The following is a 13561-nucleotide window of genomic DNA, read 5'->3' as shown; positions in this document are numbered from 1 at the left end:
TAAAGCTAACTATTATATATATATATATATATATATATATATATATATATATATATATATATATATATATATATATATGTGTGTGTGTGTGTGTGTGTGTGTGTGTGTAATGCACACATGAATATTGTAGCATTCATCATCACAGAAGTTTCAACTGTGAGTTTTTTCGTTTATGGCTTCTCAGATTTTGACAAATTGTTAATAGGAGAAATTTCATAAGAAAGCAGAAAAAGGGTTTGAGCAATGATCTTTTTCCAAGATTCATCACTTGATTTTCTCTTTAGCATAAGCCAAAGCTAGAGAACATGGTCTTTCCGATTTGGAATGCAGAAAACAAAAGGGTTGCAGAAGAAATTGGAAGACTGAAAGCTATCAGTGTTACCATCCCTAATGCAAAACTTGGTCTAGTCTCCATCAAAAAACTCTGCAGCAACCCTATTGCATTACAAACATCTTCATCGTACTGATCATAGTACTGTTTCTCCCAATCCATCCACTCCGCAGGTGCCTCTCGATTCATCTCTAACATCTCCATCTTCTTTATGCGCAATCTCAGCACTATCATGTTCTCATCCACCATTTTACCCTCTTCATTTCTTCCACAACTTGCTCTCACAACTCTAATGTTATGACCCTTTCTTCTGCTCTGACGAAGGCGCTTAGGAAGAGTAGGTCTGCAAGATGAAAGATACGAAGAAGCCTCCATTCTTAACCTAGTAAAATTTCTTAACTAGGTTTTCTTTGTGTGTTGTTTTAGGATGTTGTGTACGAGAAATGAAGAAGAAAGGGTGATACTTATAGCTTATAAGAGATAGATGTGCAATGAAACTGTGCGTAACAAGGCCAACGATTAACATATTTTTCATGTTCTCCAAACTCAGAACGGCGCCCGTGCGTTCATATAGAAAGCAAAGGGAGATAGATTAAAAGTAAAGTGTGTTTTCGATTTTCTGCATTATTTCTGTATCTTTAAAAAAATAAAATTGTGTATTGATGTTTTAATTTTTATTCATTTTTTTTATCTTATCAAGACCATGATGTCCTTACAATTTGGAAGTAAGATTTTAATTATGGATTCATTGTTCCTTAGGTCTGAAAAAAGATTTTTAATACTCTCAAACCAGACTTAAATTTTTTTAATAATAATATCATGATATTATTTACATTTATTTAATATAAAACATAAAAATAAAATTATCATAAAGTATAAAATTTTATATTCTTTTAAGAAAGAAGAAAGTAAAATATAAAAAAATAATATTAAATGAATAAATAAGTGTTTATGAGAATAATTCTAAGAAAATATTATATTTATAAGATTAATATAAGTGGTGGACCTAAGTTACTATAAAATATTTATGTGAATCATATAATTACAATATAATAATTAGTAGCATAATGATAAATAATAAAGAGATTTAAATTTTCTTATTGAATTACATTCTTTAATATTTATTGGTCAAATAAGAATGTTTTTTATTTTGATTAGATAAATTTTGAAACTTTACTTAGTAAAAAAAATGTTTTTATATATACTGTGGAAATAAATAAGAAATAATAGAGATGAGAAGTGTTTTAATCGTGAAGAAGAAAAAGGAACGGCGTGAGAAGAAAACGTGTTTGAAATGGTGTTGAAAGATGAAACAGTGTTAATAAGCATTTTTTTTCCAAATTGGGATAGTGTGAGTAAAAGAACAGACACCAGATTTGGTATCTATGCATGTATGAAGAACCAAACAATCCACTCCTTCATTGTCACATTTGTCAATTCATTCCATTTTTAAACTGTTAATTCATTTTAAGAAAAAAAAAATTAACAAACTTTTTTTACAATTATTTATGTGATAATTATAATTTTAAAATTTTTTTAGACCTATTCCATATACTAAGTAGCACTTAAAAATTTATATCCACTTTTCATGATATCAGATATATCATGGAGAATTTTTCAGATTTCATTGTGTTTTCCACAATTAATGGAATCTAATAAGGTAATTGTTTTCATAATCTTTTTCTGTTCAAAGAAATGACTCACTGAAATAATGAATAACTATTGATATTGATACATCTGAGATCGTTAATTGTTCAGAAGTTTTTCTATTTAATTCTTTTTTTTCTCTTCTTGTTGTTGAATATCTTTTCGTTTCAAATATATAGACCAATAAAATAATCACACATAGTTTATTTTAAAAAAAATTATTAAAAGAAATTGTTAACATATTATAATCCTTCATTTTATTCTTTTTAAATAATTTTTTCTAAACTTCCTCCATAACGTGAGGTAGGTTCTTTCACTTACTCTATTTCTTTAGAAAAAAATTTAGTATTCGATTCTTATAATATGCATAAATTTATCTGAAACACGAGTATTAGAATACACAAGTAATTGATATTCTTTTTATAGATAAACATTTGATCATATTTCCAAATAATTAGAAAATATAAACATTTTAATTAATTGATAGATAATAATAAAAACTAATTTAAATTCTAATTTACAAATCAATTATAATATTTTATTAATAATAAATATTATTTTGAATATCAATAATTTTTAATTTATAAAATGATATCTTAATCAATATAATGATTAATTATTATTATTATTTCTAAATTTGATTATTTTTTAATAAATTCTTGTAACTTTAATCTTTTGAAGAACCATAAAAAGATTCATTATTACATTTTAATATGAGTTAAATATGTTTATGTTATTAGAAAGTTATATTCTTAACTAAAAGAATATACATGTATTTTGTGAAAAATCATATATAAACATTTTCTTAATAAGAAGAAGTCGTATTAGAATTCAATGTGAAATTTAATTTACCATATAGAGAAACACTTAACAATATCATTTGTTGAAAAAATATTTATAATTTAATTTAAAAATAAAATACAGTTTTTTATGATAGTTCAAGAAAAAGAATATTTTACTTTTTTAATGTTGGAAAGCTTGTCACCGGCACAATATTAAACAAATATATAATACAATTTCAGTGGGATACGCTTTTCCAAGGAAAAAGCATGTCTGTTTTGGTGGGTGCCAGACTTTGATACCCTCTCTTTATTTTAATTCTACTTATTTATTATTTACTAAATATTTTTTAATTAAGTATTATTTATTATTTGCTATTATTATTTATTTGTTTTATTATTTAGTTTTAGTTATAAACTATAAATTAATTGTTATTTATTAGATAATGATATTTTCATAACATTTTTTATAAAATTTTAATATTATATACTTGTCATTTTATAATTGATTTATAATAAAATTTATATTTATTATTATTAATTTTAGAATAATTTTAGATTAAACAGGTAAATAGTATTAAAATATTGTAAAAAATATCGTAAAAAATTATTATTATTATCTTATTTATTGGAAAGAAAGTAAAGTCGAATACGGCGGAGCAAGATTTTACTGTAAAATGACATCGTAACTTGTTTTCATGAACATTGACGATTAGTTTTGGTCAGAAAGCAAAACGAAGAAAAACAAAAACAAAAGTCTCACATTTTAACACAAATTCTTCTTCTTCTTTAATTATTATTTTAATATATAATGTGATTACTTAACAAAAAAAAGAGTAAAAAAATAGAGTTGTCTTAGTCTTTTCAAAAACATGTGTTTCACTCCATTTTTTCCTTTCTTGCTTTAATCAAACAAAAAACTTATTAAATAATGCACTTTCTATAAATTATAAAACTAAACAATGCATTAGGGATAAGTGGATCCGTAACTGTTATATATATAGTCGTAAATAAGTTCTTAAGAGTTGCTTACATATTTGATGACATGAGTGGAAGATTTGATTATTAATATGATCAATTTAGATTATATAAATGAGGATAATGTTATTTTATGAATTTTAATTAAACTTAAGTTCAATTATACTAACATATTTATGCCTAATAAATTTTGATGTTGTAACATTGATTGTAAAATTATTTACTTTCTAATATATCATAATTAATTTCTAAAGATAAAAAAAAGCTCATGTAATTAAAAAACATCTAATTTTCTTAATTAATATTTTTGGTACTAAATATTAATTGTAACTAATAATAAGGAATGAAAATATTTACAAAAAACTAAAATTAGATATTTTCAGATATTTAAAATGTATTTAAGACAATTATTTGATATTAATTCCAAACTGTGTGAGGATAGAAAAAAAATATAACATGAAGAGATTAATACTTATTTTTTTATGTTACATATATTGTAATTATTAATTCTAGATTATAAAACACTTATTATAGCTTTATTTAGACATAAAGTTCGTGGTTGTCATATATTTTAAAAAACTTACAATTATTCAATATCATAATACCAAAATCAATGTATAATAAATAAGAAATAAACTAATGAAAATAAAATTATTTCAAATAAAAATACAACATTAAATGAAAACAAAAATAATATGTGTATACATGTACTTAAACTAAATGGTTAATAATATTTGAAAATATGATTATTTTAATTTAAAATATTATATATTATAGCATTAAGTTAACTATAATTTATAATAAAGATCAAAATATATATCGAACAAAATTATAACTTTGGTAATAAATACACAGGCGATCTTGTGATCTCTTGTTTCCTATTGATTCTTATATTTGATGGTGAAAAGCATTATTGTTATATTGAAAAGTGATTATTAAAGGTTGATAATTATGACTAATGATGTGTTTATCGTCAAATATGGAGGCTAATCAATCATTTTTGTTCTCTCAAATAAGTTGGCGGCGTATCATAATACATCTAATCACATCAATTATAAATATTCGTGATAGACAACGATAGAATTTAGAAAGGTGCAAGTAATCCCTTCATACATCTTTTTATTTTTCATATTTAAATAACAGAAAAAAATGCTGTAAAAAAAAATTCTCCAAGACACATTTTAAGCATTTATTTTATTGAATTTTTTAATAAAGTTTAACCATAAAATATTAAAAAATGTATGGATCAAATAAATCCAATATTTTACCCTTTAATTTCGAGTGTTGAGCGATTTGTAATTCTTACGCAACTTTCAGAATTATTTTTAATTTCACAAGTAATGAAATTAATTAACCTAACATATAGAATCTAATAATTGAATGAGATCATGCTAAATTATAAGGGTTAGAACTACATATATCACAAACATATATGTAGCTAATTGAAATGAACTATAACATATAAAATCACATATTGTTACCAAAGTTGAGTTGTAGCTTAAAAGTTAATGAGATATTATTACAAGAGATTATAGAAGAAAAATTATTAAAAGTATAATTCAAAAGTTTGATATAATATATAAGGTGAATATGTTTTAGATCATCATAAATTTATAATATATAAGGTGAATATAGATTTTATTTTATAATTTTATTATGCAAAATTAAATTAAACTTAAAGTTCATTTATGATGAGGATAACTAATATGAGCAGAATTTAATCATCTTCGATCTTATTATAGAGTGTTGTATATCACAACTCATACATGGAAGAAAATGCATAACCCTAAGGGCATGAAAACAGTTACATGGCAGCTTTAATCCCTTCTAGTGTGTCAAAGATGTGTATATTATATATATATATATATATATATATATATAACCTAACATGAAATTCGAGTTTCTAGGTTTATTTCAGTTGAAATAATCTCTTGAAGATGTCTTATATCTTGGTTTCACCTTGATGAAGCAAAGCAAGATACGAGGTTGCTTGCTGCCTCTAGGGCAAGATATAAGCCAAACCCAGAAAACATGAACACACTGAAAGCTACAAGGAACAACATCCCTAATGCCAAACTTGGTCTGAGACCAATAAAATAAGACTGCAACAAATCCATTGCATGAAGAAGATGTCGCTGATAATCAGGACAATACTGTTTTTCCCATTCCATCCAATCAGAAGCTGCCTCTTCCTTCTCCAACATCTTCATCTCTTTTATACGACAACGTAGCACTATCATCCCCTCATCCACCATTCTCCCCCACCGACACCTTCTTCTAACCATACGCCTCTGGCTTCCTTTCTTCTTAGAAACCGAAGAACCCCATGAAAACCTGCACCATCCAAGATTCACAGCTTCCATTTGATGAAACCAGATAAGACTACAAAGAAAAAGATTCCAACTTAAAAGCATGCAGTGGAATCTTAAACCTAATACTCGTTATGTGAGTACAACCAATGTTTTCAGAAATAATATGTTTGATGATATATATAATTAGCTGTGAAGGGATTATTTAACGATGATCGAGTAAACCGTGTTGGTTTGTATAGTGTGCTGATATACGCGGATGCACCGCGTGTGTTCTTATCATTATGGACAAGAACAGTTTGATGATGATGATAGAACACTGGACTTCAACAAAAAGATAACATGCTTTTCAAAATGTTGAAATTTTGAGCTCCATATGTTTGTTTTACTGCGCCTAATTGTAGTTAAAGTACTAAATTCTGTTTGTTCAGTTTAGTGGACCCGAATCATTAATTTCATTTTACAATTACTAGAAACATTAACGAGAAAAAAAAAAAAAAAAACTGCTCTTGAATCAGATGAATGAGTATTATTATATAATCAGTTGCCGAAACCTTAACCTGAAATTTCCTGCACCGACCAACGACACCATAGTCAAGAACAAAACAGTAGATTTTGGGCATATATTCTAGTATAGTTTGAGAAGCATCTTTGTTCTAAATATTGCGTAATTATATGTCGTTCATATTGGTATAGTACATATGTTTATATGGATTTAGGTAATTTAGAAATAACTTGCCACTGTTTAGTGTCTAGAATTTTAACTTTATATACGCGTTTATTTTATAGTATTTATATATTAAATTAGTAATTGTATTTTAATTTAAATATGAACAATATAATTTTTGTATAGTAATTACAATGAATAATTGATTCGATTAATTACAAACTTAAATAAAGAATGATAACAAATTCATGTCAAATAGATAATGTAAAATGACAATGCGGCACAAAATTACTATATTTTAAACTTTAATTAAATATAATCATTTTATTTTATTTTGTTGTTATCTCACTTTAATTCCTAAACAAGTTTTCTTGCATGTATTTAACAATCATCAATTCATTAATTGTTATAGTTTAGACAATAATTTATATTTTTGCTTTCTTGTAGATTAAAGATTTAACTTTGACATATTTTTATCTTTAATTTTATTGTCAGTTAGACACTTATAAGACGCAACAAAGATATAAAATATTAAAACAAAATTATTATTTACAATATTTATATAAAAAAAATTGGTAAGGCAAGATTAAAACAGTTTGTTATATTTAAATGGATTTCTAGCCATTAGAGAAAAGAAATAAAGAAATGGTCATAAATATACTCTTTCCATGCTCAACTTTACCCATAACATCAAGTTATAAATATTATGTAATTTTTTTGTTAACAGTGATTAATATACGTTTACAGATCGTTATAATATTACCCTTAAGCCTCTTTTTTCTCTCCTCCTCTGATTACTGATATTACTCTTAAGTATGTAAATGGAGTATCAGTATAGTCACACACTTTGTTTTGCATCTGAGCAACATTTAAATTTTCCAAAATTATTCAAGGAATCTAAAATTTTACACGAGTTTAGAAACCATATATAGTTACAAGAAAAATAAATGTAAGAAGTGAATTTGATTCATGGATGATGATGAATGACATGTGCATCAATCATCATATGAGGCATGAGGAGAAGATGTGCAACCAGGATCAAATGGATCTTCAGAACCACAGCAATGCCAATACTGCAAAACTTTGCCAGAGTCAGGAGTATTCATGGTGCCCCCTTCATACACACTCTCAAACTTTCTCTTAGTTTCTCCTGTGGTAGAGATGTGAATCAAAGCCAAAGTTAGATCCTAACAGTAATGCAAATTAATAACATAATATTGAAGTTTGGAATCCACCATTTTTCATCAATGTAATGGTTAGACGAAATTCCCAAGGTTAACATTTTGCCCCAATTAGGATTACACAAGTTTTGCTTCAGCTTTGGACTCACTAGCTAAACCTTTCTTTAAAACATATGTATGAGAAACCAGTCTTCTAACTGAATGACCCCACATCCGAGCTTGAGGTGTTAACCTATAGATCATTCTTTAATCTCAGCTTTGTTAATAGTTTAGTTTCCGTTGTTTAGACTCCAGACTCACATCATGGCTATGTACCGGCAAAAGAATTCATGTTTTGGCTAGAAATTTTGGCTTTAGAAAACACTATTTTAAGAGCCAAATCATAAGATCAACAAGGCAAGAATGCTTCAGCATGAATTGTTCTTTGAGCTTTGTCAGTAGAAAATACTAATACGATGCCATACAGCATAGGATCTAGATAACATAATAAGATGTTTAGTTTTCCTTCCCTGTAGCATTAAATTTATATTTGTTAGTTTAAATCAGGCAAATTACAAACTAGATTTACTCCTTACATATTAATTTTGTAAGGTGAAGTTTACATTACTTATATTTTGTAAATCTGGAACATATGACTAGATATTTTTGAATGATCTGATAATAGGTGGTATGATAGACTCAACATACTTTGTTAGGATACTTTGAATAACTTTGATATCACCTTAAAAAGTGGAGTTTGAAGCCAAGTTGAAATGGTAATACAGTCAACAATACAAGGTGGACTGACATCGTCAAGTTTCTTGACTACACATCTGTTCCATCTCACTAGAGAATGGTTCTAATGTTTCAAGGATCTCAATGCTAAGAATGGTTTCAACCTCTATGTTCTTCATATATATAACCCGCCAATGTATAAAAGAAGGAACTTATCGGTTGGTTCCCTCTTAAACCACGAAAAATGTTTAAATACTCTTATTTGAAGGGCATCGGTGCAGTCCTTGAGACAGGTGTCCACACTTTTATAATCGTCCACAGTGGAATCCAAGCCTTTCACCAACTAATTGTCGTATATGTTCACGCATCAGACTTACAACAAGTCTGAAACATTTAGTTGAATTGCATGATAAGTTACCAGAGGGACTAATACAGAGAACAAAAGCAACCCCATTCAGTTGGTTGTTAGCCAATGGCCACTCTTACTAGACAAGCAACAACCTACTAGTGGTGTTAGTGAAGGGGTGGGATAAACATTCTCCATCCTTGAAAGGTATGAATTCTGCTGTGGACAGTTTAAAAAGTGTGGACACCCATGTTAAGGGCTGCACCGATGCCCTTCAAATATGGGTACTCGAACATTTCCATGGTTTAACAGATAAGATTCCCCAGTTTTTGCATTGCCAAGTTGTATATATATACATCGTAGAGGTCAAAACCATCCTTAGTGTTGAGGTCCTTGATACATGAACCATTTTCTAAGAGAAGGAACAAGAAGTAGTCAAGGAACTGGACAATGTCAGTCCACCTATTTAAATCTGAAAATTTATAAAACATTCTAACGATCTGGACACAATCAAGAACATTTCAAAAGCTTATATAGACACAGAAATGAAATGCTACCATCACTCGGCTAAAATCAGGTAACTCCTCCAGCTTAACACAGTTAATAGGTGGAGTTTATATTTGTCTAATTAGTCTCAATAATTGCAGTGCAACATTGAGGATTCCTTTACCAGGTCTTCTAAAGACGTCCAAAGCTGCTAAAGGGGTTATTTCATGTCAAAAGTGAACTTCTGAGTGGATGGATAAATTATAATCAAGTTCTCACAAGAAACAGAATTATCTTCATGCTGCTACGAGTTTCATCTTCTCCTCTGTAATTTGATTAAGACTACAGAGAATAAATATCTAAAATTTGGGAACGCATTTGTTAACAATAATTTGGGGGCATTTCTATACAATATAAATCATAATTTCATAAGTAAAACCTAAACTTAGAGAGGCAAATAAGCATGAAGTAGCTGGGTACCTCCAAAATGAGCAGTGTGAAATCGACAAGCAAGAGGGTGATTGAGAGAAGGGTCGAATTGAGTTTTGCAGTTCTTGCAAGTTCTGAGGTTGATACTGCTTTTTTGGTTCAAACTTGAGCAACACCGAATAGATGGGTACGTGAGAATGTTTGCGTTGTTGGGCTTTGATGAAGTCGTGCATTGAAATTGCAGAGTAAAAGGTGTTTTGTTTCCATGGAGAAGAAGACGGTGGTGTGAAAAGGAAAGAGCCATGAACCATGAACCAAACACAAAAAACAAAGATAAGAAATTTATGCTCCTACTTTTCACTCGTCTAGATTTCGATTCTCTGAACACTTCTGTACAACATTTTCGTTTGTATTACACTGGTCAAAGGGTAATTAAGAATTTTAGAAAAGTTTGGGGGTGTGAAGAAACGTTTGAGCTGCAGGAAGAAAGCCCCGAAAAAGAAAAAATCTGAAAATGATTGGGCCGGAAGAGGAAGAATAGAGCCCAAACCTAGGCCCAAATCACCACATGTACAAAAAAACAAAATAAAAAGAAGGGGGAGAGTGAGTGAAAAGAAGAGAAAGAAAAGAGGAGAAGAAGAAGATGGAGTTGAGTTTATCTTCAACATCGTGTATACCCTTACGCTCCAAGCTGAAGCATAAGCATGCCCTTTTCGACTCGCAATTTCCGACTTCCACGGCTTCAACCAAAACAAGAAAAACCAAACCTTTGTTTATCGTTAACGCCTCCAGACCCACCTTGTCCTCCAATTGGCTCGTTTCTCCACAGGATTTTTCTGCATCCACCGCTTCCCCATGGCTTCCCAGAGTCGAAGACCTCGATACCACCAACATGCTTCTCCGTCAAAGAATTATCTTTTTGGGTTCTCAGGTTCTCTCTCGTATACATATGTTGGGGGTTGATTTTATTGTTTCCTTATTTTGTGGATACCCTTTGTCTCTCTGATTATGTTTTTAAGGGGAATTTGCGAACTTGTTCATGTGGGTTCATTCTAAAGGACGCTCACAATAAATAAGAATGAACAAACTTTATATAGAGAGAGAGTGCAAACGGGAAAATTGTTATGATAGTGTGAAATTGGTGAAGAGATGTTGTTTGGTGCTCTGTTAATTTTCGAGAAATTTTTGGCGTGTTAACGTGAGTTTATCCTGAACCAATATAACAAAATAAAAATAAAATAAAACAGAAGGGAATGCAACTGAAGAGAGTGAGACAGTATTTGATGGAGTGTTTTTGAATTGTTTTGCTTGATCAGGTGGATGATATGACTGCAGATTTTATCATTAGTCAGCTTTTGCTTTTGGACGCTGAAGACTCAAAGAAAGACATCAAGTTATTTATAAATTCACCTGGTGGTTCTGTTACTGCTGGTATGTGTGTTTTTACGTGTTTATTTTTATCCATCAGAGACTAACGGATGCACTTGACTCGTAAGCCCAATTTTGTGATTAGATGTTAAATTTCTTAATCCCTGGTACGAGCTATCATGTTTCAATGACTCAGTTTACTGTTTTGCTGCTTGTGGTAACATAAACAGACATTTAGCTTAAGAGAGAATTGACTGCATCATTCTTATCTATCTGCTGATATAATATAATTCAGAAACTACTGAGTTGTTGGTCTTTTTGTGCCCTGCTGTATTTTACTGATAAGACAAGAAATTTACCATACTGATTCACAAGTTAATTTGTATCTATGAGATTTTGAATCTCGTTAGTGAAGGCAAAAGATTGAATGTATTGAATTTGTGATGATAGGAAAGGAACCTTCTGTTAATGAAGTTCATGTCTTGTTAAGCGTAATGATTGTACTTCAGTGTAGTGAATCTGAAATATGCATGTTGATCGTTTGATGCAGGGATGGGAATTTATGATGCCATGAAGTTGTGCAAGGCAGATGTGTCAACTGTTTGCCTTGGGCTTGCTGCGTCCATGGGTGCATTTATCCTTGCTTCTGGTACAAAAGGGAAGAGGTATTGTATGCCGAATTCAAGAGTTATGATCCATCAGCCACTTGGAACTGCTGGTGGAAAAGTAAGATTCGCCTTCTTGGATCTTTTGGCTTTGTTGATTGTCAATACGAAGTAGTTCTGAAGTTTTTCATTATTATTTTCATTTTCCTTAAAATGATCAGGTTAAAAGTAAAGCTAATTTAGATTTCAAGCATGTTAGAGAAGTGTAGGATGTAAGAGGAATACAATTCCCTTTACTACAATTATCTATGTTAACTGATTTCCAAGTTGATATGTGTAAAGAAAACCTGTGTTTTAAAAATAATATAGTCCAGAAAATATGTTGCTTAAATATAACTATGAAACTTATTAGCTGACATTATTTGATTTGTGTTTATGCTGATAACAAACGTTTTTCTCTTATACTCTATCAAGAAATGATACAAGTGGTTTATTACAAATAAATTTCAATCACCAAACATGCTAATGATAAGCTATTTGTCATTCTGAACTAACAACTGGTTTCTGTTTTTCTGACGGGGTCATGAATTATCTCATGTTTTTGGTATGTACCAAGCTATCAGCCAAATTATAAACTAGCTGCATACCATCAATTTCAGTAAGTCGTAAGTTCAGCATTGTTTATTTTTTTACATATCTCAACATAACTTTTAAGTTATAATGGGAGTCTTGGCACCTTGTTTAGCAAGCTGTTTCTTTTAGGTGGCACATTAGATGTGCAAGCATGAGGTGGCTGTGTGGTGGGTTGAATCTCTGATTTCAGTGTCTCGTCTGGTCTTAATGTTTTTGGTGTCTGTTAGGAATTCATAGTTTCTGGTGTGATTATTATGCACATACAATATGCATATTAAGTTTTTCTCTTAATGGCTCTGAGCAAAAACTTTACTGATATATAATAAAATGTAATTGTAGGCTACTGATATGAGCATTCGTATAAGAGAAATGGCATATCACAAGATTAAGATCAACAAGATACTATCAAGAATTACAGGGAAGCCTGAAGAGCAGGTTAGATATTAGATGCATCCCCTTTTATCTAAATATGTCACATTACTATTTACCCGTTCAATTTGTATAATTCAGATTGATCTGGACACCGATCGCGACAATTTTATGAATCCATGGGAAGCTAAGGAGTATGGTTTAGTTGATGGCGTTATTGACGATGGAAAACCAGGATTAGTTGCACCAGTTGTAGATGCAACACCACCACCAAAAACCCGTGTGTGGGATCTATGGAAAGTTGAAGGAAGCCGGAAAGCGAAGAAAAATCTGCCGTCAGAGCACAAGCTTTTGCAGAAAGCTTCAAAAGGAAGTGATGGTGATAAAGGCAGTGGAAAAGAAGGAGAAGCACCCATTGCAGTATGAGTTAGGGGAAGAGTGGTTGTTTTTGCTTCTATGCTCAGGAGATCTGTTTATTTTAATTAGACATAGAGGGTCATATTCTACGTAATATTCATACTGTATAGTAATTATCATAAATTTCTTTAAATGTTTTGAGTATTTTGATGAATATAATGTTTTTTCCTCATGGAATAGCCGACGAGACACGAAATGAGCCTATATGAGGGTTGGTTTTCGGGTTCAATTGAGCTGCTTTTGCATGAAACTTCTCAGACAGTTTCTTCTTGCACTTCATCATTTTGGATTTTATTTTTCGA

General features: G+C 29.9%; 4 protein-coding genes across 5 annotated transcripts; 1 reads left to right on the top strand and 3 right to left on the bottom strand.

Moving 5' to 3' along the window:
- Positions 1 to 280: 280 nt before the first annotated feature.
- Positions 281 to 706, bottom strand: LOC106758516. The gene has a single exon (XM_014641435.1). It carries the CDS (start codon positions 704 to 706, stop codon positions 281 to 283), a length of 426 nt encoding a protein of 141 aa, XP_014496921.1.
- A 4984-nt stretch (positions 707 to 5690) lies between these two features.
- On the bottom strand, positions 5691 to 6098 carry LOC106758515. Its single transcript, XM_014641434.1, has one exon. It carries the CDS (start codon positions 6096 to 6098, stop codon positions 5691 to 5693), a length of 408 nt encoding a protein of 135 aa, XP_014496920.1.
- A 1463-nt stretch (positions 6099 to 7561) lies between these two features.
- On the bottom strand, positions 7562 to 10243 carry LOC106758892. The gene is made up of 2 exons (XM_014641894.2): positions 9919 to 10243; positions 7562 to 7861 (listed from the first exon to the last, which is right to left on the bottom strand). The coding sequence occupies exons 1-2, from the start codon at positions 10169 to 10171 to the stop codon at positions 7707 to 7709; spliced, it is 408 nt and encodes a 135-aa protein (XP_014497380.1). The 5' UTR covers positions 10172 to 10243; the 3' UTR covers positions 7562 to 7706.
- A 217-nt stretch (positions 10244 to 10460) lies between these two features.
- Positions 10461 to 13509, top strand: LOC106759621 (ATP-dependent Clp protease proteolytic subunit 3, chloroplastic). 2 transcript variants are annotated; one of them, XM_014642890.2, is made up of 5 exons: positions 10511 to 10798; positions 11184 to 11298; positions 11786 to 11961; positions 12813 to 12908; positions 12984 to 13509. In XM_014642890.2, the coding sequence occupies exons 1-5, from the start codon at positions 10511 to 10513 to the stop codon at positions 13266 to 13268; spliced, it is 960 nt and encodes a 319-aa protein (XP_014498376.1). In that variant the 3' UTR covers positions 13269 to 13509. The 2 variants fall into 2 exon arrangements, with proteins under 2 accessions (XP_022635821.1, XP_014498376.1); XM_022780100.1 differs by lacking the exon at positions 12813 to 12908 and having other exon boundaries at positions 10461 to 10798.
- The last annotated feature ends 52 nt before the right edge of the window (positions 13510 to 13561 follow it).

This window comes from Vigna radiata, chromosome 4 (genome assembly GCF_000741045.1).
Source record: "Vigna radiata var. radiata cultivar VC1973A chromosome 4, Vradiata_ver6, whole genome shotgun sequence".
Classification (NCBI taxonomy): domain Eukaryota; kingdom Viridiplantae; phylum Streptophyta; class Magnoliopsida; order Fabales; family Fabaceae; genus Vigna; species Vigna radiata.
The sequence above is the reverse complement of the archived record's forward strand: the minus strand, read 5'-3'. Positions and strand labels throughout refer to the sequence as shown.